This window comes from Cynocephalus volans, chromosome 6 (genome assembly GCF_027409185.1).
Source record: "Cynocephalus volans isolate mCynVol1 chromosome 6, mCynVol1.pri, whole genome shotgun sequence".
NCBI classification, from domain to species: Eukaryota; Metazoa; Chordata; class Mammalia; order Dermoptera; family Cynocephalidae; genus Cynocephalus; species Cynocephalus volans.
The window spans coordinates 110484546-110511125 of record NC_084465.1 but is presented as its reverse complement, the minus strand read 5'-3'; the positions used below and the strand labels follow the sequence as shown (position 1 = coordinate 110511125).

Genomic DNA, 26580 nt, shown 5'->3' with positions numbered 1-26580 from the left:
TTCCTTGGGAGCCATTCTCACTGTGCACCTCCCTTCTGCATCAAGAGAGACAGGAGAATTGAGGATCTGCTGTTTTAGGAGGTCACTTGGCAAAGCCTTGCTTGGCTCACAAATGCACCTACATGGGGGGACTGAACCCCACCGTCACTCTGCAGTTGGCTTACTTGATCCTCTGACCTTCTGTCTTGACATTGAGGAGGATCCAGCACCTCAGTGGGCCCATTCTTGCCCCCTGTGTTGGCTCTGACACCACCTCCCACCTTCATGCAGGTCTTTGTACATGTCTCCCCCACTCAAGCCCCCAGAGCTCTGGGTTGTCTCACAGTTGGCCTCAGTGATAATCTGGGGTCTTTTCTTCTTATTTTGGAGTGAACAAAAGCAGTTGCTAGTATTTGAATTTAGAAGCAACAAGGAGGTATTGTGAACCATCGGCCACTTCGTGAGGGACAGTGGGGCACAACTGGCACCGTGATGCAGTGAGAATGAGGGGTGACCACAAGCAAAGTGTGAAGCAGCCCCCAAGGAAAAGCAGCAACAAGACCTCTCAGACATTTACTGCAGGCTGCTCCCCACACAGATAAGGATGCCAGGACCAGAGAGGGGAGAGGACTCTGTTAGCAGCTGAACTTGAACTGTAATACACCTCTCTTCATCCCAAGTGTGTGCTCCTACTGGCACCGACTCTCTCTTCATTGTAGAAAAGTGCCTTCGGATGCCATCTGCCCTCTCCATGGACAAAACCACTGGACAAACGAATTCACAAACTGTTTGAGAAGTAAGGTCCTCTCCAAGGAAAAATAAAATTTAAAAAGGTCCCCAGAGACTGGCTTATGGTGATCTAGTGGGGTGGGGGGAGTGAGGGGAACACATATGAAATGACGGTGACCACGAGCTGAGGACGTAGCTGGATGATGGGTACATGAGGATTTGAAATTTCCTGCCATAACGTTTATTTTAAAGGAAGGAAGGAGGGATCTTGAGCATATAAGACTTAACCCAGGCTGGCATATCACTGTCTCAGGATGTCTTAACTTGTCAGTTTGTAAAGTCACAAACAAGCCATGTGACCTTTGGGAAGTGATTTTTTCTCTCTCATCTGAAAAAAAGTAAGGTCCGTGATATCAGGGCCAGTCTCACAGGGTGGTGGAGGAGACGGATGCACAGGGCCTCCTGTAGTGCCTGGCATGCAGTGGGTGCTCAATAAATGCCTGCTGCTGCTGCTACCCCTTCCACAGACACTGGAGCAGTAAGTGTCACCACCACAAAATGCATGTCAATGGCATGGTTTCAGATGCAGAGACCCATGCATGATACCCCACCTGTGCAAAATTGGTGTACCCCCATCTTCTGAGGGCCCCTCCACTCTGTCTGTGAATCCCTCTGTTGGAGCTCTGATCTCTCCCTGCATCTCAGCAAGAGATTGGATTTCTCACTGGGTCATTGGCACATAGAAAAGTGTCCAGCACAGGGGCAGGAGGGAAGGAGGCAGGAAGGAAATAAAAAGGAAGGAGGGAGGGGAGGAAGGAAGGAAGGAAAGAATTTCAGATGAAGGAAGATGAAAAGGTTGTTTTTGCAGTCTTCAAAGTCAATGCAACTAATTGGAAACCTTTCAAATCACGCTCAATTACATGATATTCATGTCAATTCTAATCCCAATATTCTGCTGAGAGAGAAACCAAACCTTATCAATACGGCCACCTCGCCTCCTGTAACTTTTACATTGGCCCTTTTACATTTTATCCTTTGCCATAAAGGTAATGGGTAATTTGATTTTGTAAAACCTCTCTTATACAAGACTTCAGAATTCAGGCAGTACCAAACAAATCAGATCTTGTGTCCTGGTGCAGAGTTTGAAGAATAAGTCAGCCATTCTCAGAAGGTCTGGAATGTGAGAGGAATGGGGCTGGGCAAGAGAAGGAAGTGACCAGAGGACACCTCTCCCGACCTTGGGCCTGGAACTTACCCTCAAGGGGGCAGAACCGAGTCACCTTCTCAGGCATCAGCAGCCCCAGCTTGTGACGGCAGTAGGTCTCCCCGATCTCCTGGCGGCAGTGCTTGGACTTCGAGCGGGACAAGGCGGAGATGGCCTCTTTGCCTGAGATGTCACACTTGAGGGGTTGGTCATACTTGCTCTCAGGGGAGCTGCCTCCACTTTTTCTGGCATGGGGCTGTCTGGGGACATCTTTCCTGTGGCTGCTGTTGGCTGCGGCTCTCTCACTGGGAGGCAGCACCTCGTTGGTGCCTTTCCCCAGGAACGAATGCCCTTTCCCTTTCTCTTGCTGCTCCAGCTTCCTTTTCAAAAGCTCCTTCTGTCTACTGGGGGGCTTCTTTGCCAACTCAGGCTGGTGCTTCTGCTTTTGAGTCCTGGGTGCAAAGTTGCTGTTGTCGACATTCTCAAAATCTTTGGGGACTGAGTTCTCATTGTTGCTGTCTGTTCGCACTTTCTCTTTCGGCCGGTGGGAGAAGTAGCCATCCTGGAGGAGATGGGAAAGAAACACAGCAGAAAAACTTTACTGAGCGATCACGCTAAGTAGGTTGGTCCCTGAAGAATGGTACATACACAGTTTGGAAGTCTGGGCCATAGTTTCACATCTTACCATTGATACTGGCTTGAACTCTAGTGAGCCTTTTCTATTTGGACCTCAGATTCTCTATCTGGACCTCAGTTTCCCCATGTGGAAATATGAAACATTCCAACTAAAAACTAAGTCTTTTTCAAGCTCTAAAGTGCTATGACTATGATGCTCAGTGCTTATTATTAACCATATCTTTTCAGGTATGTTTCTTTCCTTGACTTTCTCTGCCACTGGGTAACAAACATTTTGTTCTAGCTTCCTGTTTAAATTCCAGCAGAAAGTACTGTGATGGTTTATTTAAAGTCTGGGAGTGATATAATAAAGTTATAAAGGGAGAAAATATTGGTAGAATATTATATACATTCCACTGCCTTTAGGATATGCTCACATATCTATGCCCATAAGAGAAATCAGACCAAGCCATTGTTAACTCTGAGGGAAAGACATCATTGGGATTTTGGGGTGAGTGGGAGGGGAAGGCAGCCTTTGCAGAAGAATGAGTCCCAAGAGGGGTGCAAACTTATGATACTCTTGTGCCTGAGCTTTGGGTCTTGATGTTTGTATCTGCAGCAGCACTGATTAAGTCATCTGAGGTCAAGGAAAAGGTCAGAAGTCATTCTGGAAATAATGCATGGCATGAATCTTTCTAGAAGGTCAGCACCCCAAACTCAGCTCCTCCACAGGTAGGCGGGTCCTGGTCATTTTGAGTGCGCATCAACTGTGCCATTCGACTAACCCCCTGAATTGTTTCTGAAATATGCTGCTTCTGCTTAGAGACTATTACCAAGCCCTTAACCTAAAGGAATATCCACTGTCCCAGAGCACACCCCCTGAAGGGACCTCTGAAACAGCAGAGAGCACTAATTGGCTCCATAAATCTGCCCCTGTTGCTATAGAAACACATTGGCTAAGAGTAGCATCCTCCTTAGTTTCTCCTTTTTAAGAAGGGCTGAAATGTACCTTCTAATAGCTCCCCCCCAAAAAAGGATGGCCAGTTAGCTCAGTTGTTCAGAGCGCACTGTTGTAACACTAAGGCCAAGGATTTGGATCCCCATACTGGCCAGCTCCCTCCCTCAAAAAAAAAAAAAAAAAAAAAATAGGATGGCGGGGCCTGACCAGTGGAGTTGTGCTGGTGCCCGAGAGCAGCTGACACCCAGAAAGGCTCCCACTCCAGCAGGTCAGCACACTATAGCCTGTGGGCCAAATCTGGCCCTCCACCTGTTTTTGTAAATAAAATTTTATTGAAACACCTGTTGGTTTGTGGATTGTCAATGGCTGCTTTTTTGCTCCCACAGAAGAGTGAGTAATTGTGATAGAGACTATCTGACCCACAAAGCCTAAAATCTTTCTCTCTGGTCATTTAAGAAAAAGTATGAAGACTCCCTGCTCAATAGGAGTATGAGTTTAAAGGCTCTCCTCCTCTGGAATCAGTTCAGTTGCCCCTGTCCTTGCTGTCCCCATGCGGCTCAGCAGTGGTCTGGAGAAGTCATATATGGCTGCCTGCTTCAGGCCTTTGTCCCACCTCCCCTAGCATGAAGCACCAATTTCTCCTACTTGGTGTAGGCTGTGAGAATGAGAGTTGATAGTAAGATACCTCATGGCCACTCTTTTAGTTGGGTGCTGCTATTATCCTCATTTTACAGATGGAGGACCTCACTCTGCATCGGTTACCAAGTGACTTGCCCACGGTAACCCAGCTAGTTGGTGGTAGAGCTGGGATTTAAGCCAAACAGACCATAGACCGCCATCCTCTGGGCTGCTGGTTATACTACTCGCTTCCAAGAAGCTGTCGAGCACTTTTTACACTTGTCGCCTTCTCTCCTTAATCACTGAAGCCTGGCTTTGTACCATAAGACCTGGCCCCCTTCCCATCCACTCCCACCTCACTAAACAGATCTGCTATAGGCATGTGACCTCCAAATAGCCTTCTCAAGGCTGGCCAGTGGCCTGTCGTGTTGCAGGGAGTCACAGACAAAGCACTGGGAGTTTGAGGCGGCAGAAGCCGGGAGGCAACGGGGTGGGAAGAAGGAAATAGAGAGACCCGAGATGGGAGAGCTGAGTCCATGCTGGGTCACAGAGCAGCTGCTAGTCATTACAACCTGATCCATGAACAAGGGATCTTCTGGGTCTGGTATTTCCTACCTCTGCACAGAGACTTGCAGAAAATCCCCCTCAGTAAGAAGCCTTGAGCTTGTCTCTATTCTTGGAACCTGAAGAAACCCTTCTGGTGTCCCTCTTTTCCGTTCTTTCTATCCGGAGGCCCTTGAAAAATCCCAAGCAGCCTCTCAGATGCATTTTTTGAGCACTTAGCATGAGCCAGGCCCCACAGTAAGTGACTCACAGGTACTACTTACTGGATACTGATAATCGCCCTATAAGGAGGTCCTGTCTTTGCCATTTTACAGAAAGAGCAGCCAAGATGTGTTGTTATAACATTCTTGAATATGTGTCATGTGCTAGGCACTCTGCAGAGCCCTTACATGCAGCAGTGCTCCACTTCACCTCCAGGAATAAATTCCAAGGCAGTTTCTCCCATCTTATCCAAGAAGTGGGGGAAAGGTTGAGGTTCTTAAATAATTTGCCAAAGCCATCTGGAGGAGGCAGTGAACTTGCATCTGTCTGATTCTAAAACTTGCTACACACAGCACCTTTTCTGTTTTGCTGAGAGGGAAACCAGGTAGCATTTAGCTTGCCCTCCTCTACATGGGGAGAGGAGGGGGTATCACCCTCTTTGCTCATATTAGTCTATGTTGGGATGGAGCTGAATAGGGGTGAGTATTGAATAAGGCTCTTCACAAATGTTCCAGTTCCCCTCCTTCTTAGAAGAATTGATAGAACTGTATTTCCCCATCCCTTACACGTTAGACACAGCCAAGGAACATGTTGTGGCCAAGACCAGTGACTGCAACCAGGACATAATTTCCCACATTCCCCTCCCTCACCCCAGTGTCCCGCCACACTCCTGATGGGAAGGTCCTGCATCCCTGAGTGGGGCCAGTGTGGAGCAGAGACTCCACCAACCCCCAGCAGGCAGAAATTAACCTCTGCTGCTTTAAGTCACCAAGATTTGGGGGATCTTTTTTAGTGCAGCATAGCCTAGCTCATCCTGATTAATACATGTGTGAACATGATCTGCTTTCATCCCTTTGGCTGTTCTCAGGTATAGGAGCCAAATGATCATTATTTGCCTCCATCAGATAGAAAATCAATCTGATGACTCCTGCTCTTTGAGAACATGAATTTAAAATCTGTCCCTAAGCCTATTTTCTAGAAGTTAAAGAGAGGGCAGGGAGTAAGGCAGAAAAGCCACTGCCCTTGCAGACATCTGCCTTCTCTCTCTTCAGATACATCCTTAGTATTATTCCTGGACTCTTCTCTCATTAACAGATAATCACTGACTTTGGCCCCTGAGCAGAACATCTCCATAAACCACCTATTTCCAAAGCTCACATTCCCTGCCACTTTTTGGCAGAACGTCACAAGCAAAACCAGACCCAACACATACTGCAATTGTCCCCCTTTTTCTCTCCAAGGAAGCTAATGTGACAATCAGGGAATGGCCGATTCCTCTGGTTAACCTGCGATATCAGGAACAGGCACCACCATCAATTCTAATGCGATGCATGATTAATACATACCATCTATTCAAGAGAGGCCACCACAATTGAGATGATTAGCTCAGCGTGGCCCTGTGGCCTTCTGCCTGGCCCCAGAAGAAACTCAGCTGCCAGAGGAAATCCAAGGATTCAAGTGGAAGAGGGAAGGAAAATACTTTGTCTTCTGGAATGAAGAGCTCACAGATATGAGAGAGCTTCCAGAAAAGTCAGCGAGAGGCAGTGGCAAGCACCAGTTGACCGAAGGGGCCTGAGAATTCCTGTCACCTGAGTCTTTATAGTGACCAGTGAGCTTTCCCTCACCTTCCCCCTAACTCTTTTATTTTTTATGTTATTTATTTATTCTATTGTGCTAAGATCACTTAACATAAGCTCTGCCTTCTCAGCCAGTTTTTAAGTGTGCAGTACATTATTGTTGTTGACTGTAAGGACAGTGCTGTCAGGCAGATCTCTAGAACTTATTCATCTTGCATAAATGAGACTTCATACCTGTTGTTTGGAAATTTCCCATTTCCTCCTCCTCACCCCCCAGTCTCTGGCAACCACCATTCATTCCACTCTCAGATTCAATGATTTTGACTATTTTAGATACCTGATGTAAGTGGAATCATACAGTATTTGTCCTTCTGTGACCAGTTTATTTCAGTCTGCATAAGGTCCTCAAGGTTCATCCATGTGGTTGCATACTGCAGGATTTCCTCCTTTTTTAAGGCTGAATAATATCTACTCTATAGATACACCACATTTCCTTTATCCGTTCATCTATTCAGGGGCATAAGCTACCACCTGACCTTCCCCCAAACTCTTTCTCTGACTGCCAAGAAGCAAACAAATCTCAGCTTTTCTCTCCTTTGCTTGGAGACCTGAGATCCAGAAAGCCAAACCCAGACTCCTTTCTTTATACAAATCCAACCTGGGGAAGTTTCCAGATCCATGAGACGTAACTATCACATACCTAGCCTCCATGGGCCCCCCTAATCTGACCCTTCACATACTTTGTGTCTCTGATCCTCTTGAAAACCCAGTGAAGCAGGTGGAATTAGTCCTAATTGAGGAGAGGAATCTAAGACACAGAGAGGTTGAATAACTTGACCAAGGTCACACTGCTAGTAATAACATGACTCAAACTCTCTGTGCCTCAGTTTCCTCATTTGGAACATGGGAATGATAATAAAACTTACCTCACGTATATTTTGATAGGTATTTTGGTGAGGATGAATGTATGAAAAACTTCTGGAACATGCCTGTCACCCAAAGCAGGAAGAGGAATGAGCAGTTAACCCCAACTAGGTAACTCTACCAGTTAACACTGAGCCTCCACTGTCTACCCCCATGGTCTCTGTCTGAAGGACAGATTGGTTATTATTTCTCCACTGTGATCAACTAGTCTTGTCCCCTTAATCTTAACCAATCCAACCCTTTCACCTTGGGTTATTTATGAAAATGCAACTCTTTGACTTATTTGATTTTAATGTACTTATTACAATGATTGCACATTCAAATGTTTGCATGCGAGCTCCAAAATTCCAATTGCTCTGCTGGTGCCTTACCTCTAAGCTGCTGCTAGAATCCACTTTTATTCTGGAGAAATAATTAAATGCAATAATGTCCTCCATTCCATTCAACCTTGGGCATGTTGAAAGCCAATTTCAATCAAGTAGAAATATGCTAACACAATATGGCTCCGAGAGGCAGGTTACATGACCGAGGCCGCTCATTCAGAGACATGAGGGTCTGTTTTCATCTTTCCCTGGTAATCTAACATTTGGGCTTCAGGAAGGATCTCTGCACAGTCTACTAATTCCCAGCCTTTGGTCCTATATCTCAGGGATGGGAGCAGGTCACTCTGTTTTTTAAACCATCCTCATAGTTTAAAACTTTTGCTTTTATTGTTTGTGCAGAAAGAGCACCAGGCAGGGAGGAGGAAGACCTGGGTACTTGCCTTTCTTTAGTGACCGTCCAATTTCTTAATCTATAAAATGACAGGTCCCAAATGCATATTACTAAACATTCTCTGAACTTGTCTTTAATCAATATGACTGACCAACGATGTTCTGCCATTTCAGCTCATTGAAAAACAGTTTGATGGACTTTAAGAGACCAGAGGCCAAGGACTGGATGGAAGCTCCAAAGGGGATCGTGTCTCGTCTCAGTCTCACCCTTTGATCGCTGTCTCCAGCAGACTGCTGAGAATCAGAGGTCTGGAGTCAGGCAGAAGTAGGTTTGATCCCTCCCTCCTTCATTCCCAGCTCTTCAAATCATTTCATCTCTCTGTGCCTCAATTTCCAGGGGGCTGAGGATGGCACCTACCTTCTGGGGACTGAGAGGATCGATCTAGCATAGAACACATGCAAGATCTTAAGAAATGTGCATCAATTAGAAAATATGCATACGGTGCTAACCATGCCCCAGGCACTGTTCCAAGCCCTTTGCATGTACTAATTTATGTAATCCTCACCTTGACTCTATGAGGTGATACTATATTACCTCCCCATTTTTCAGATGGGAACACTGACATTCTGGGAAGTTAAGTGACTAAATCCACACATCTAGGAAGTAGAGTCGACAACATTTGAACCCAGGCTGTCCAGGTCTGGAGGCCATGCCCACTGTCACCACACTGCCTCTCAGCAGCTATTAGGAGTACAGATGGTGCCAAAGGGAAACCCCGGCCAGGTGCATGGCTCATAAGTGAGGTCTCTCGTCCCACCTGCTCATCATGACCAGTTTACGGCTTTCTTTTGTGCCATGCAGACACACAGCCGGCTGGGTAGCTGTCTGCTGTTGAACTCAATGTCGAGGCTTCATTCCAATCACCAAGGCTACCAAAGCCATTGGGAGGGACACTGGGGGAGAAGCCTACACCTGTTTCCAAAAGGACCTCTGTGCCAGGGCAGGGGAATGATGGAGGTGCAGTTTGCATGGCTGTGCCCAATTAGGACATGCAATTATCCAGGCTGCCAATGCAAATAGACCTAACAGAGGTCCCTCACCCGCCGGCTCATTCGCAAGCACAAAAGGTGGCTGGGCTGGCCAGCACTTAGAAGCCTGGGGGCTATGCTGGATACAGGCAGGCCCTGCTCGAATAGAACCATAAATAATAAGCCCTTTGCAGTTTAGCACCATGTTAATGGCACTCACTGCACAGCACGGCCCGGGTGAGGAGGGAGGGAGCTGGATCCACGGAGGCAGGTTGGAATCCAGTTTCCACCCCTTAACCCTGAGATGGAGAGAAAGAAGCTTAACCCCCAGGAGCCTCAGTGTTATCAACTACAATAAAGGGGGTAAAGAAGACCTCTTTTGCAGAGAGGAGGTAGGGATTAACTAATAAGACACGCATATTTAATTCTATTTAACAAAAGAACAGTTAGCATGATGCTTGATGTAGATTACGCACTCAATAAGTGATAGCATGATGACGTTTTTAGCTAGCGCCTGCTCACTTGATGAGCAGATCTAAGTCTTTTTGGAAAGGCAGGGGGGTGAGGAGCAGTGGGTTCACATCTGGACATGGCCACTGTGCCCACCGTGTGACCCCGGGCACAGCACCTAACTTTGTCTGCCTCAGTTTCCTTCTCTGTAAAATGATTAGGATCCTTTTATTGTTCCTTATTATGGGGACAATAACTAGTACCAACCTAATGGGGCTTTTATGAGAATCAAAAGAGTTAATACATGTAAAGCACTTAGCTTAATGCCTCATACTTAATAAACATTAGCTATAATTTATTAAAATACAATTAATGCTTGCAATGATGACCTAATGTTGTGGTTCTCAAAGTGGAGTCTGAGGACTCCTAGGGGTCCTAAGACTCCTTCAGGGGATCTTCAAGGATGAACTATTTTCATCATAATACCAAGATGTTATTTTCCTTTTCCCTCATTCTCTCACAAGCATACAGTGGAGTTTTCCAGAGGCTATGCGACGTGCGATACCTCAACACACTGGAAGCAGAAGCAAATGTGGGAATCCAGCTGTCTTCTGCTAACAGTCTGTGTTCAAATCCTGGCTCTTCCACTTCCTAGATGTGTGGACTTAGTCATTCAATGTCACTTTAGAATTAAAGAGATTTGCAAAAATGTAAAACAATGCCTCTCTTCTCGCTAAATTTGTTTTTCATCTGGAAAATATGCATATTTTTCATGCAAATTTTTATTTATATAGACATGTAATGAATTATTGTTGTTTTTAAGTGAATTAATAAATAAACATTTAAAGAATGCCTTAGTTTAAATGTCAATATATAGTAAACAATTGATAGATATAACCTATCTAAACAAGAGCTCTTTGGGGGGTCCTCAAGTTTGAGAGGATAAGAGGAACCTGAGACCAAGTTTGAGAATTGCCGGTATAATACATATATGAAATCCTAAATATCTACTCATTAATGAAATAGAAAAGTGTAGGATCCTTTTATGTTGGGTGTTTTGATATATGCCAAGCTTTTGGATTTATTTCTATTTTTTGGGTGGTTGGCTGGTGGGGGAATCTAAACCCTTGACTTTGGTGTTATCAGCACTGTACTCTCCCCAGTGAGCTAACAGGCCAGCCTTTTGGATTTAGATTTTACTTGCACACACAATAAATATACACAGAACAGATGGAAATCTAAGTCAAGTGGAAATAGGGTGCTGATAAATACTTTGATAGAGAGAAAGGTAGCAGGAACCCAGGGCCCTCTAGCCCTGAACGGTCTTCAAGGAGTGAGAACTACCTGCTCCCAGAGTCTGAACTCTTCCAGCCTTCTCTGAGCCCTTTCTCGACTGGGCATCTACCTTGGCTTATAAAGACTTGAACAAAACACTAAAATAGTTTCGAACAGCTCAAGGCCACATCGCTAGGGTGACCCTATCTCCTCTTAAAGTGTCTGCCTGAGAAAACCTAAGGCAGCCCAAAGAATTTACTGTTTGTTCCAGCCGACACTGACAGTCAGGACGCCCATCTCCCAGTCTCTGTGGGAGGGCAGGAGCCCCCAGGTAGCAAACCCAGATGGCTTTCACACCGACCACCCCTCCTTTCTGCTTTTTGTAATTTTTCACTTCCCTGACTTTGCTGAGTCCCCACTCAACCCCTCCCGTCTCCCCCTTCTCTCTTTACAACACCCACCCAGTCGTTTCTACAAATCCAAGTTGAGTCCAGTTCATGCTGAACTCTTTTCTCTACTGCAGGAGTCATTCCTGATTAAATCTGCCCTTCCCACTGTAACTAGCATCTGGCTTCATTTATGTGTGACACTGCCCAAGGCCACATGGCCTGGACCTCAATCCTGCAATGCAGAGTCCTTCAGAAGTGTGCTCAGAGTGCAGGTGTGCCTCCTCCCAACCCCACTGGGGGGCGTGACAGTCATGGTCCTGAGAACACCCAGATGACTGGGGGTGGGTGGCTGGGGAAGATGTGAAAGGGTGTTTTCTGGATCTTTCCATGTCAGCGTACGGGACAGCTGTGCGGTGCAGAGACACACACAGAGGAGGAAATCCTGGCAGAGGTAGACCAGAAGAGGAAAAGGGAGGAAACGTAAGAAGAAAATGGAGCCAGAGGAAGAAACAAACATGAGCTATTGTTGACTGGTGCTGATTATGCACCAGGCATGGTGCTAAGCACCTTCCTTCAAGTGGCTTATTCATTCCTCAAAACAATCTCAAAAAGCAGGTCAGGGGCCAGCAAAAACAACCCACCACCTGTCTTTGTCAGTAAAGTTCTTCTGGAACATAGCCAGGCCCATTCGTTTAGGTATTGTGTGTGTGGCGCTTTCATGCTATCTAGGTGGAGTCGAGTAGCTGTGACAGAGACTGAGTGGCCTATGAAGCCAAAATCTGGCCTTCTGCAGAAAAAGTAAGTGTCACTTCAAATGAGGAAACTGAAGCTGAACCAGGTGTGCAAGAGGTGGGGTCAGAACTGACGCTCAGGGATCAGACTCCAAAGATAATGTGAGGTTGGAAAGCCAGACCCAAGGCCAGAGAGAAAGGGAAGTACAGCTTTCCAGAAACGACAGCCCATGTCTATTTGGGAACAAAATGTCCTACACACAGAAAGGGTTTCTAAGGGGAGGCCTCATGCTTGTGTTAAAAAATGTATCCCTAAGGCTGGCCTCTTAAATACCACCTGAATATGGTTTGCCTGTGATGGAGACACTCTATTATTCCACACTTAAGGCCACAATACCCAAAAATGGAGAGAAAGAGAGGAGGAAGGGAGGCAGACAGAGAGAGAGACAGAGAGAACAACCCAGTTTCTCTTAATAAAGCCTTCTGCATACCTGTAAGGCAGGAATTCTCAACCACGGCACTATTGACATTTTAGGCTGGATAACTCATTGTGGCGACTGTCCTGTGCATCGTAGATGGTAGGATGTTTAGCAGCATATGTGACTTCTACCCACTAGATGCTAGTAACATCCCCTTTTTACAACCAAAAATGTCTCCAGACCATTATCAAATGTCCCCTGGAGTGGAGGTGGACAAAATCACCCCCCACCCCCACACCACTGTTGAGAACCAGGGCTCAAGGGCCCAGGCTAGCAGAACTCAGCTGCTCAAACCCTGTTCCCATCTAGAAACAGCCTTTCCCTGATTTTAAAACAGAAACAACCCCTAGCAACCAGCCAAAGTGGTCAGAATAGGAGAGAGAAGGTGGGAGGAAGAGGGATGGCTGGAAAAAGGGCCAGAGTTAACCAAGGAAGGGTGTCTGGAGGGGTAGAGGGTGGAAGCTGCTGAGATGATCGGGGAGAAGAAGCAACTCCATGGGGAGGTGGGGGGAGAGTTAGGATCCCCAGCTGGGCAAGGGGTGACTGTGGGGGAGAGGCACGTTCATTTGGGCAGTGGATAGTCCCTGAGCTGATGGCACGTTCCTTAATTGAAAGCAGAGGTCATGACAGGGGCCAGTGGTTCTGTCAAGTGCACAGATATCTGCTTTGCTTGGTAGAGTGTTTTCATTTGTTTGGGTTTTAATGCCAGCCCACATTTCAGAATCTGAATATTGTATCTAAAGATATGGATTTCTGCTCATTCTTGAAACATCAGGGAACCTGACAACACTGAGCTTGGATTCCTACATATGACAACTGTCTGGGGGCTAAGTAGTGGCCCCATGATCTCCAGAAGGGGCATCTAACTGGCCTGTGTCCCTTCACTCTCCAGCATGCCTGTGACATGCAATACTTCTGGAAACCAAGGACCCAGGTTCTTTAAGTAACCCTCTACTTTCTGAGCCTGACCTCCAAGATCTCAGAAACCTTAACAAATCCTTTTATTCCAGGGTCTTTACTGGAAGTGGAATTGATCCTAATGAGAACATGTGCTGGCATTTCTGGTTGTCACAATTATTGGGGGATGCTCCTGTCAGTTAGAGGGGGGAGGCACCAGATACCCAGTGACGTGGGGGAACATGCACTGCCGAACAATGAACTGCCCTGCATCTTGCAGGACTTCTGAACGTCCCGAGATGCCATGTGGGTGAACAACTCATTTATAATCATCTGGGCCAGGAAACTAACTCAGATTTACATACGACACAAAGTGCTTAAGAGTGGTTTTGATGTAATTGAATTTTTTAGGAAAGTAACTATTGTGTTACTTTTTATATCATTCAGAGTTTGACCACAATGACAGAAAATGACATCACCAAAGGCCACACGAGCTGTGGCTTTGAGTCACCAGCAAACACACCTATTATCCATCTGTGTTTGTAACTAGTGAATTTCTTGCTGATTCAACATACAGTGGCTGACCCTCACCTGTCCTCGGCCCCTTGCTACCTAAGTGTGGTCTATTGGCTGGAAGCACCAGCATCATTGGGAGTGTGTTAGACATGCAGAATCTCAGGCCCTAGGCAGGACTGGCTCAGCCATAATCTGCCTGTTAACAACATCCCTGGGTGATTCGTCTGCATGTTATTATTTTATTTTTTTTGGCGGCTGGCCAGTACAGGGATCTGAATCCTTGACCTTGGTATCCTTGTTGATAATAGCACCTGCTCTAACCAAATGAGCTAACCAGCCAGCCCCCGTCTGCACGTTAAGTTTTCAGAAGTGCTATTCTAATGCTATTGCACCCCATCATTTAAATAATGAAACGTACATATTATTTGTTTCTAAATTACTTTTGTATATTTCTTCTTCATACTGTTTTTGGAGCAGTATGTTGATCTTTTAGAGAGTTGTGGGTGTAAGTGGGTTAGAGTAAGTATGGATTTCATTTCAGGATGAGAGAAAAGAATGTTCTAAAATATTTGTTACATTAAGAGGGGCTGGGTCTGATAGACCAGGCCATAAATCTGTGTTGAGAATCGCTGATTTATTCATTCTATGAACTTTAATTGCATGGAGCAAAGGACAGGAAGGTGAACTAAGATACTAAGGTGCTTCCTGTTACTGGTGGAGTTCAGAGACAAGACAGGGAAGTGAGCACGTACATAAATTATTTTAATACAAGGTGAAAAGCACAGGGGGAGGCGTGGGGACAGATGTGTGCCAGATTTGCGTTTCATCAAGGATGTGGAACATGGGCTGGCGGTTAGCTCAGTTGTTTAGAACGCAGTGCTGTAATGCCAAGGTCAAGGGTTCGGATCCCTGTACCGCCAAAAAAAAAAAAAAAAAAAAGAACGTGGAGTCTAATGTGGAATGGGGTCCATGGTGGGAAGGGGAGGTTTCACAGAGAAAGCAGTTTTCCAGCCCAATCTTGAGAAGAAAGGAGCACATTCATATGGCAGACAAAGGAATCAAGGGCTTTATAGGTGAGGGCACTGCATGTGCAAAAGTTGTAGCAGGTGAATCAGCTCACACTTGATAATAACAACTATCGCAGCTAACACTGGACATTTATTCTAAGGGCTGCACTAAATACTTTACACAGATTATCTTTTAAAACTCTACTGGGTAGATTCTATTAGTGTCCATCACTTACAGATGAAAGTATGGAGGCACAGAGAGGGTGGGTAACATACCCCAAATCACACAGCACGGTTATAAAACCTTCACTCTACTCCAACTGGCTGTTATCAACTAGGCTTGGCTGAGTGCCCACGTGTTTCCAAAATGACTCCTAGGGGACAACACTACCTTCACGGAAGACCCTGGAAGACAGCGATCATCAAGTGTGTTGATCTTTAAGGGGGGCAGGCAGTCAACAAGTACAGGGTCACCTGAAGAACTTGAGTCTTTGGTGTAGAGTCCTCTTACCTTGCCACCTCTGATCCATTCTCTATCTCCATTACCTAAATTAATTCCCAGCTCTATACCACTGCCCCCTCCCCTGCCAAATGCCCCAAACCTCAATATGCTATTTGTCCTCTGGTTTTATTTCCCTACACACCTTCTCTACCTCTCTTGCCCCAACTCCCTGGAGGTCCTCCTTGTCCCAGCCATCACCCTTCTTAACATTCTCCCATCCAGGTCCTCCAGGACGGGGCACTTGGGGAGATAAATGGGCCTCCTGCTGATGAAAGACATCAGCTTTCAAACCCATCCTCGGCATCTGTGGGGCCCCTTCCCCCCCCACACCCTGCCACAGGTGGGTAATGAATAGCACACTTGTGAGCTCATTACCAAGGAGCCTCCAAAGAAACGGAAATGCTTATGGAGCCAATGACATAAATATGGAAAGACGCTTGTAAATAAATAAATATAGACGCAGATACACACACACAAACCCAATTAATTTATATCATCTGAGAGCCTGAGCCATTGGGGTGGGGAGGGGGAAGAAAGAAAAAGGCTCCTAATATTGTCTTCCACGTGATTTCAGAACTGAGCTTCCTCAGGCAGCTGCCAGTAAATTGTTTTTACCATGCAGAGGCACAAATGAATATGCTGCTGTCACCCCCTAAATCTCCTTTATGAGCATGTGTTTGCCTTGGCCCACCCGACGAGAGACAGGGGCTTCCCAGCAAGTTTTCAATGGCCAAATTCTGGAAGAAGGCTGGTGTCTTGCAGGCACCCCACTGGCACTTCCTGCTTTTACAAGTGAGCTTGGCATGGCTTGTGGGATGTCCATGTCTATTGCGAGACCCTGAGAATTAGTGACAGCAATGCCCATGCCCAAGCTTTTGGTAAATGGTTTCTGCACCCTGGACTGAGTTGCTGTTGTTTGTGGGATGGGCTGTGCCCCTCTTGGTAGCACAGTTCACTAGATCCTGACATTCTCTATCAAGTTTCAGGATGACGTGTACAACCTCATCACGACCAACCGCATATACCCTGCCTTCACCAAAAAGGAAAGCTCCGGTCAGCCCCGTCAGATGGAATGTGTGAGTTGTCCGCTTCTCAAACTGTTCTGGACAAGGAGGAGGCAATGGGAAATGACAGTGATCATGACATGCTACCATGACATGCTGGGCACTGTCCAATGGAGTGGTGACAAACACATGCTCTGGAGTCACTCTTCTGGATTTGAAACCTGGCTCTGCTACTTCCCAGCTGTGTGACCTTGGGAAAGTTACTTAACCTCTCTGAGCCTTGCTTTCTTCCTGTATAAAATAGCTTTAATAATATCTAAACCACATAGGGCTGATGAGAAGATATGTTGGCTTAACCAGTGCAAAAGCACAGTTCAGAGTAGTTAGCAGTTAATAAAAAGTAGCTGTTATCAACATCATTTCATCCAGACTTCTACAGTGACCTTCCATACATTCATTCACAGATATTTACTGAGTGCCTACTGTCTTAGGCACCTGGGATATGTTTATGAATAAGACAGACAGATGTCTGCTTACATTCAGTAGAATGAGACAGACAACCAATCTACCAAACTCAATAAACAGAGTACATTGCAATGCCCAGCACCTGTTATCTATTTGTATCTGCCCATTTTAAAGACAGGAGAACTGAGGCTCGAAGAGTTTAGGAGCCAGGACTGTCCCATCCCAGAGAGCTGAGAAAGCCAGAACAAGCGAGAGGGTTTGACATCCTAGGTGACAGGTGGAAGGTTTGTTTCTGCCTCCTCTTTTCCTTCCTGTCCTGGTCTGGAGAGGGAGATTCTTGGGAATATGTGCTATCCAGGTCGGGCAGACTATTTGCTATTGGAAAAGTTTTTTCTTTGAGGGGCTAAGTGATGGCGCCTTTGCTGGCATGACCGGTGTGCCCGGACTTGCAAAGTCTGTCTGGATTCCCACTAAAGAATGTGGTTTGGAGAGACCCAGTGCAACACAGTTGCTGAGGCCACTAGATGGCTCTTGCTCTGAACTTTGCAGGGAGCAAGCTGGCAGCTGGGCCAAGACACTGATGCCGTCTGCTTACTCTCTGGACAAGCTCATCTTTGAGAAGCTCTTCTGAGTCCTCAGCTTCTGGGTGTCCCTCCGGGGTCTCATTAGGTCTCCTGGCTGCCTGTACTACACCCAGGTGGGTCACTTACTTTCCCCTTAAGGTGACATTCCCCTCAGGACTTTTCACTTAAGAAGCATTTGAGTCAGCAAGACTGGGGCTCCCACACTGTCTACTAAGTACAGGCCAAATGCCAAGGTCACCGCAGGAATACCCACCCATCCAGCTTCCCGATCCATCCCATCACGTGTGATTCTCTGTGTCTACTTCACTCCATCCCATCAGGCACAAGTGCCACGTGAGAGCACCTACTGTTTATCCAATCCTTTGCAAAATTCTCTTGTTTAACCCTCCCATTTATCTTTGACATAGGGAATGTTATCCTCAATTGACGTAACATTCAACTGAGGCTCAGAGAGGAGATTATGTGACTCAACCACGGTCACACAAGTAGGAAGGGACAAGGCTGGGATCAAACCCCAATCTGTCTGATTCCAAAGCTGTGCTCCTAAGTGCACAGCCTCGACCACGCATGGGGAAGACCTTCCTAAGCCTGGGAAGTGTCTGAACATGGAGCAGGCAACCAAGGCCGACTGAATTTTCCCATCCCAGCTGACCTTCAGGAAGAGAACAGAAATTTGTCTGTTGCATCCACATGTCTGAAGAGACCAGGAGAATCGTAGGGGACATCAGGAGTTCAAGGATTTCCTGATATAGCTCCTTCCTCCCTAATGCATTTTTTCGTCATTGCTACAAGGGCAGCATTTTCTATATCTTCTCCTATTTCATCCTCATCGCAGCCCTACAAAGAGGCAGTATGGTCCTGTGGTCAGGAGCATGAGCACCAAAGACAGACTACTTGCATCCCCAACCCAGCTGTACCTTTAGAAGCTGCATATCCTTGGGCAGTTTTCCTAGCTGTAACCAGCTCAAAGAATTGATACGAGAATTAAATACGTCAACTTAGGACAATGCCTGGAACACAAACTCTAGCTGTTAACAGTATCACTATTAGTACTAGTGCATTCTTTTTTGACAGATGAGTAAACAGAGGCTGAGAGAGGTGAAGACACTTGCCCAAGGCCACACAGATCAGCGATTTAAACCACAGTGCCTGACCCCAGAGCCCAAACTCATACCCTGTCCCCAACACAGCCCCTTCAAGCTACAGACTGGGAATGAGCTGCCCCTTGTTAAGGGTGAAACACTTGAAAAAAAAAAGGGTTGGTGATTTCTCTGGAGGCATCTTCAACAAATCTGCAATTTCAGATCAACCCCGGGGCTCACTGTCGATGCAGAGAATGGGCCAACAGGTCAGCTCTCCCACGGTATCTGGCTTCATCCATCTCTGGGTCACTGACGGCTTCCAGAAGGAAGGCCGAAGAACATCACAAGAGCCAAGCCAGGCTTCCTCCTTCCTACATTAGTTATGAGGCAGGATGTGGTGTGCCTGCAGTCACTGGACAGTTGGGCCCTGCAAGTCCTAGAAGAGGTCAGGCAGAGGGCAGCCTGCCCTTTGTCCAGCATAGTCTTCCATGGCATTGTTGAGGACCTCAGCTTGATTCAGACCCCCAGGGGTGTCAGGCAGTGTCCACCTCTGGGTCTCTGTCCTCTCTCTGTCCCTCGGTCTGTCCATCTCCCACCTCTGTCTCACCCCCTCTCTTTCATCACTCTGCAGCCAACAGGCTACCTACCCATGTCTTGGACCATTAAAGAGTTATTCAACTTCTAAGGAATCGAGATGGTCAAAGTTCTTTTGATTATTTTCTAAAGTGGATTTAAATATTTTTTCTAATACAAATATTGATCACATATAGAAATTTCTAATATGATCTAAATTTATTTATGAAGTAATTCAAAACATACTGAAAAGCAAAGAAAAGTAATATATCACACAAGTAATTTTGCCATGTTTTATTCAATTCTTTAAAGAAATTAGACTTTACAGATATCATCGAAGCCCTCCTACCTCTCAACCCAGAGGTCACTTCTATCTATTCTTCACTTCTATGCAGTTATATTTTTAGTTACTACAATTTATAGTATTTTTGTGTGTGTTTACAAGTTTGACAAAATGGCACCATGCTGTAAATATCTCCTTCACCATTTACTTGCTTCATTCAGTATTTTATCAGCATTTCCACCTGCCTCCTACTTCCCCTCGTAGTTCCTGCTGGTCTCAATTCTCCTTCCCTCTGACATGATGCAGTGAAGATTGATAGCATTTAGTCTCCTGTGCTCAATCTTCCCTGCCCATTGGAACCACCGGGGAGCTTGAAAATGCTGATGCCCAGGTACCTGCCCTGGAGATACCAGTTTAGTTGGAGATACCAGTTTAGTTTAGCTGGAGCTTGGGTTAAAAAGCTCCCCAGGTGATTCCCATGGGTGGTGAGGGGTGAGCAACCCTGACTGAGCCCTTCTGCTGTGAATTTGGTTGACCCCTGCTCAGACACCACATACAGGAAGGCACCATCTGAGGCTGGCCTGCCTTGTTCAGCGGAGAATGAAAGGGAGCCCTGGAGCAAGAGGCAGGCACCCGGGCCGCACTTGAGTCGTGACGGCTGAGTTCCACAGCACTCTCTGGACCCCGTTCCCGATCTGTAAACTGAGCACACTGCACTAGGGCAGTATTTCCTAACACTTTGCCCATTTACTGGGTAATTTTATGTGGCTCCCGTTTAAACTTGGATATACATTTATATTGCTAAAGAAAAAATGGATGGCCACGATTCCTAAAATCTGGACACAAGAAGAAGGGAGCAATGTTATTTAACCCCAGCTCCATCAAGTTGCCTGGCTAAGGTTCTGACCCCTGGTGAGCCTCTCTTTGTTGCAAAGAGAGATGTACAAGGGTGAGGGGGGTGTTCAAGATATACCAGCACCAAGCTGAGACTTTCTCCTTGGTCTAACCAAAGAGATTGAAGGAGCATTGAAAAGACAGTCATTTTCTCCCTGGATGATTCAAGGTTATTTAATGTCCATGGAGCTCCACCTATTCCCATCCCCCCACATCATATTGTTTCCAAACATCTTGAAAAAGCAAGGGACTGGTCAGTCACTCTGGTTCCTTATCACATGGATGAGCTAGGATTGAACAGACCTGTGGACCATACCTGAGATTTCAGAGCAAGAAAGGGCAATGAACCCCCTCCCTCCTCCCAGTCTCCCAGTATGCGGATGAAGCAGGAGGCCCAGGGATGCCACCCACCTCCCCTGCCCAATCAGACTGTCTTCACGCCCAAAGCCCTCCCTGTCACTCCACTTTCCACTTCTCAATAATTGTGGTAGCAACAACAGCACTTAATATGCCTGGAACTGTTCTAAGCCCTGTGCATGGACTAACTCACTAAAACCTCATGGCAGCCCTAGGAGGCAAGTGCTGTCAGCATCCCCATTTTATAAATGGGAAAACTGAGGCACAGGGAGGTGAAATGACTTGCTTAAGACCATCATCCTAACCCTTACCCCCCATCCCCACCCCAGTCTGTAAGCAGCAACCATCCACTGCACTGCAAACCCTTCTCCGGTGGCCAGGGGCTGACAGCTGTCCTGTTCTACCCTTCTAAAGATGTGGTGACTTCAGGGAGCAACTGGGGAGGGGGGAGAAATAGGGAAAACATTTTTAGAAATTACTTCAGACAGGCGACCAGATACTAAAATAACAACATTTGGTTTGTCTTGCTAGCTTGAGGCAAAAATCAGCTCAGGTGGGAGAAGGAAGCTGCAGGCTAAATGCAGACAGGGTTGGCTCACCCCGGGGTGGCCCAGTTCTGTGAAGGGCATCGGCATCTCCAGATCTCACCATTAAATGATGCACTAGAAGCCTCCAGCTTGGCTCTCTGTAAGGGGAGTTATGTGGGAGGAGGAGCAGAGTATATAAGGGTGTAAATTTGAAAACGAGAAACTCCAGGGGCTAGAAGATCTGTTGCATATGGAGTGCAATGAGTCATTTTAAGGACAAGGTGTGAAGCATGGAAAATAGGAATTGTAACCCAGGTGGGGGGAAGGGTGTGAATATTCTCATTGAAAGCCACTTAGTATATGCATGCTTACTGCAAAGCTTAGTATATGCATGCTTACTTGCAAAGGCTTTACATGCGTTATATCATTCGTCCTCATGAGGATCCTCAGGTGTAATTACCACTATTGCTAACCCCATTTAACAGTCAAGGAAACTGAGGCACACGAATGATAAATCACCTCTCCAAACCCACACAACTAATAAGCAGCTGATTCAGAATATGAACTCCAGGGCTCACCACCTCCAAATTTCCTGCCCCCCCCCACCCCCCTGCATTTCCCAAACACCTAGGAAGTGCCTGGTCATCCTGTGTGAGTGGATGGAAATGTAGGGGCACATCCTGCCCTCGCTTGGAAGGGAGAAGGAGCCGGCCCTGGAAAAATGACAGGCTGGCACATCTGGAGGCAAAGCCAAGCCAACGGGAGCAGATGGAGCCCAGGCAGCAGATGTTAATGCAGTTTGCTTTTTCCATATGCTTTTCTGTTTAGCTGTAATAAGTGAATTGTTCTTTAATATCTGTCAAGAGCTTAAACTCTGAAGGCCAGTGGCAGTCACAGTCACTCTGAAAGACACAAAGGGAAGCTGGATGGGCCGTCTCTCCACATATCAGAGGAAGGGGTCAGAGTGTCGAGAAAGATGCCAAGTACAGAGTGGTCGAGGCCTGTGCATGTGTGCGTGCACACATACACACAAGCACACATGTATGAACACATGCATGCACACACGCACGTGCACATACATACACACGCGCATACACATGCACACACATCCACACACCCTCACCTGCCAGACAGTCAGATTCTCACTTGACATTCTAGAGTCATTGAAAGCCTGTGTCAGTGTCCTTCCTACTCAGCAAAAATAAGCAAGCAGAGTTTCAGATTCTGCCTCTGGAACAACAAAAAGATACAATCTGAAAATACATAAATGACTCAACCCGCTTTGCTACTTGGGACTTGCAAAGCAACCACAGCTCATCTCCTTAATCATGAGTAGCAGGAAAACTCTGGAACCCCATCCTCTGTCTCAGGATACTTCCTGTGTCTTGGGATGCACAGACCCATCGCCACTATCTGCTAAACACTTATCTTGCATTATCTCCCCTAACCCTCATAATAAATGTGAGATATAGGATCTATTATTCTTCTGAAGAGACTGAGGCTTAAAAAGGCTAAGAAATTTGCCCAAGGTCGCATAGCTAGGAGTTGGTGGGACTGGAATTGGAGCCAGGCTCATGTAAATCCAGACCCTTCCCCGCCACACTTACTTGAATGGGTACGCAGAGACACTGAGTTATAGGTGGGTGGGAGGGTAGGTAGGTACCAGCTAAATCATCAGGGAAGAGGCCAGCAGATGGAAGTTAGAAAAAATGACACCAGCAAAGCTCTTCAGGGTCTTGGTCAAACCATGGGAATGGCTGTTGGCTCACCAGCTATAAGCTGCTTTTCTTTGCCATCCAAAGCTATCCACCCTCAAGTATCCTCAGGTGCTTATTCACAGCAAATTCTTAGCTCAGATCGACTTATCACCCACCTGGATCCTTGGCCATCAAAGCATAAAAACTGGCTTGTATAGGTAATATTAATGAACTAGACATTCTTAAGCATCTTACATATATTAGCTTACTTAATCCTCACAACAAATCCCATGGGTTGGCATTGCTATGACCATCATCATCATCATCATCCTCATCATCAATCCCATTTTAAAAGTGATTAAACTGAGGAAGAGAAAGTTTAAGTAATTTGTCCAAGGTCTTAAAGCTAGCAAATGGAAGAGTGAGATTTGAACCCAGGTAATCTGCCACCTTAACCACGAGTTGTAGCCATCATTTACTGGGTCCTTACACTTTCTAAGCATTTTACAAATAACTTCTGTTATAAAAAAACTTATGATACTGGTATTATTTTCATACCCATTTTAAGGATGAGCAAACCGAGGTTTAGAGAAGTCAAACCCACCCAATACCCACTCAGCCAAGGCTACTGTTAGCTCATATTGCAGCTTTGTGAGAATTATATTTAAAAGTTCCCCTCCCTCAGGCAGTTGCAACCCTGAGTCTAAGTGCATGCCTTGATAATTAGAGTGTAGGCTGAATTTCAATTCCTACTCACCCCCTTGCGCAGCGTATATACTGAACAACTGTATGTAGAAGCACTGCACCCAGCTAGAAAGTGGCAGAACTGAGATTCCAACCCAGGACTGACTTGGATCTAGTTTTTAATCACATGGATGTCTGATTTCCCAATCACACATCACTCCCCTCTTTTTTAGCCCAGTTCTAGATTCAACCTAATCTGAGGCTGCTCAGTAAATGCCCAGTCCAGTATCCTCAAGCAATCAAAAGCTCAGAATGTAGGTAGATCCTCCCAGATCAGACCCCTTCCCTCTGCAGAAAGACTCTGGGCTCACAGAAGGCAACTTTGCACCACGAGGCAATTGTCGGATCCTCGCAACCAGTACTGCTGGGGACCCTCTCTCCCCACCCCAACCAAGCGGCCACTTTGCACGGTGACCATTCTTGATCTGCACTGTCAGGCTGTAATTTAGCCATTCCAAGGACTCCACTTAAGGCTTCTCCAGCCAAGAGCTTGCCGCTGGAGAGCCCTCCCAAGGCCTTAGGCTCCGCTCAAATGTCACTGTGCATTAAGGGCTAACTGTAGTGATCTCCTAGCAAAGGAAGACAACAAATCTCTGCTGAATGTCCCCAAGAGAGAAGTCAAATGAGGAGGGGAGAGGGGAGAGAAAGACGGACACTGGGATCTAAAGAAGGGATGAAGAGATTGGTACTTCCAACTGGTAGAAATAATAATAGTAATACTAGCAGCTTACATTTATCAATCACTTAGTGAAAAAGACTAATACTGAGTGAGAAATTAATTTGTACCAGGCATGATATTATGCATACTTCTTCAACTGGGGGCCTGTAACTGTTACCTGTCCCATCTCCAATATAAGAATGGTGCAGTGCCTAAGCAGAGGCCACAAGATCAACCAATTGCAGCAAAACGCTTGAAATGCAGCCCTAGGTGGACAGCCCCAGTCACGGCAAGGGTCACAGCAGCGGGGATTTCTTACATGCCTCTTACATGTCAGGTACTGTGCGTGATTCTTTTGTTCCTCTTGGGGCCTGTCTTATTATCAGCATAGTAGACTCCCTGCACCGATGGCCCAAAGCAATGGGCTGCTGTATCCATATCATTAGCAATGTGGCTTTGCAGCTGCCCCCAACAAGAGGTGGGATCTACTTGGCTACACCATGAATATGAGCTGTTCACGTGACTTGCTTTGGCCAAAAGAATGTAGCAGAAGTGACCCTGCTCCAGTTCCAAGTTTGGCTTCTCTCTCCTGGAGCCCTGTCACTGGCATTTGGACAAGTCCAGTCTACTGGAGGATGAGAGACCATGTGGAGGAGAACCTGTTAAGATCATCCTGAACCAACGTAGAGGCAGCTGATCCCCAGACAGGAGACCCCAACCGAGCTCAGCAGGACTGAGACGAGAAGAACCATCCAGCTGACCCAACACTCATGAGCAATAACAAATGACACAAATGTCTTCCTGTCTTACTCCACTGAGTTTTGGGGTGATGTGTAAAAACACCCCAAGGACACTATGAGTATTCTACAGGTAAAGAAACTGAACCTCAGAGATATAAAGTCCCTTGTCTAAGGTCACCCAGCCGATAAGCAGTGAAGCGAGAATTCTATACCATTGTCAGAGTTTTTATCCATGATGATCTATACCTGAGATGAACAAATCTTTTTCTGCAAAGGGACATAAATATTTCAGGCCTCGTAAACCTTATAGTCTCTGTCACAACTATTCATCTCTCTAAGCCATATGTAAATGAATGGGCATGCTGTGTTCCAATAAAACTTTATTTATAAAAACAGGTGGAAGGCCAGATTTGGCCAGAGAGTGGCACTTTGCCACCCTGCGCTCTAGACCACTTCCCCACACCATCACCGTTTGTGCCACCGTCTCCCCTTTCTCTTTCCTGTTACCTCACTTTTTCCTTTCTCTAGAATTTTCATGTAAAACCCCTCAATTATCTTCCACCATTTTTATACTCTAACCCGTGACATGTGACAAATAGCTTTCAACTCAGCTTTGTTTCCCCAGTGTGTATGGGGCTCGACTCCCCGATTTCACAGATCTATGTCATTTCCAGAAATCAGCTTGACTGATATGTTTTCCCAATGTTAGGCTGATAGATCTTTGGATTCCCCAGGTATGGGAATTTTAAGAAGTTATGATTGTATTCTAAATCCAAGACCCAACATCATCACTGTGACAGTTGGGAATGCAAATGACTCCTATTCAGAATATTAAAAATAAAAAAATTTCAGTTCTCTAGCTATAAAAATTTGACTTGCTCCAAAAAAAAGTTTACCAAAAAAAAAAAAAAAAAAAAACCCAAAGTGATGCAGAAGTGAGAAGCAGTCACCAGTCTCTGAAGCAACCGCTCTCTAAGAAGCAAGAAAGAAGTGTCACAATGGCTTCTTACAGAGAACAAAAACTTGGATTGGAGCAAATAAAATCCCAGTGATTTTCAGTTTTAAGGATATAGATCTCATCCAGAAAATAAATTGTGATAAAAGATTTCATATTTTCCACCTCTTTCTTGATCTTTTTTGCATCTTCATTGTCCTACTTAGAATACAGAACTTTGTTGGAAATTAAAGTGGACTCCAAACTTGGCTATTCACCTCACACTCCCCCGGCCCAATTGAGAAAAGAAAAAAAAAAAAATAGACTTTAGAGTTTAGCAAAGGAGCTCATCCAATTTAGAGGCTGAGAACCACGTCTTGAAAATTTCATCCAAGGGCAGTCGGGGTTACTGTCAAACTTTCCATAATTTTTAACAACCTTCTAAGTAAAAATAACGATGTCTATCTGGACTGACTTTAACTTTTAAAAGTCTAAAGCTAGGAAGGCATTTTTCATATGGTTAAATTCTATTTCCAAGAAGGGCCAGCTACAGTCCCAGGACCTGGCATTGATGTAGCTGTTTCTGGAGGCTGCCATTATCACTAAAGCCAAGAGCAAACTGAAGGGGACGCTGTGCAGGCAGGGGCCCTTGATGGCATGGAGGTGCTAGCAGATTCCATG

The 26580-nt window shown here is 45.9% G+C and overlaps 1 protein-coding gene across 1 annotated transcript in view; it reads right to left on the bottom strand.

The window, feature by feature from the left end:
• The window catches only part of XYLT1 (xylosyltransferase 1), a 318277-nt gene that overhangs the window by 138789 nt on the left and 152908 nt on the right, over positions 1 to 26580 (bottom strand). Inside the window, exon 3 of the mRNA XM_063099789.1 lies at positions 1964 to 2474. Coding sequence (XP_062955859.1) covers positions 1964 to 2474 — 511 coding nt within the window. The remainder of the gene's footprint in view (positions 1 to 1963; positions 2475 to 26580) is intronic.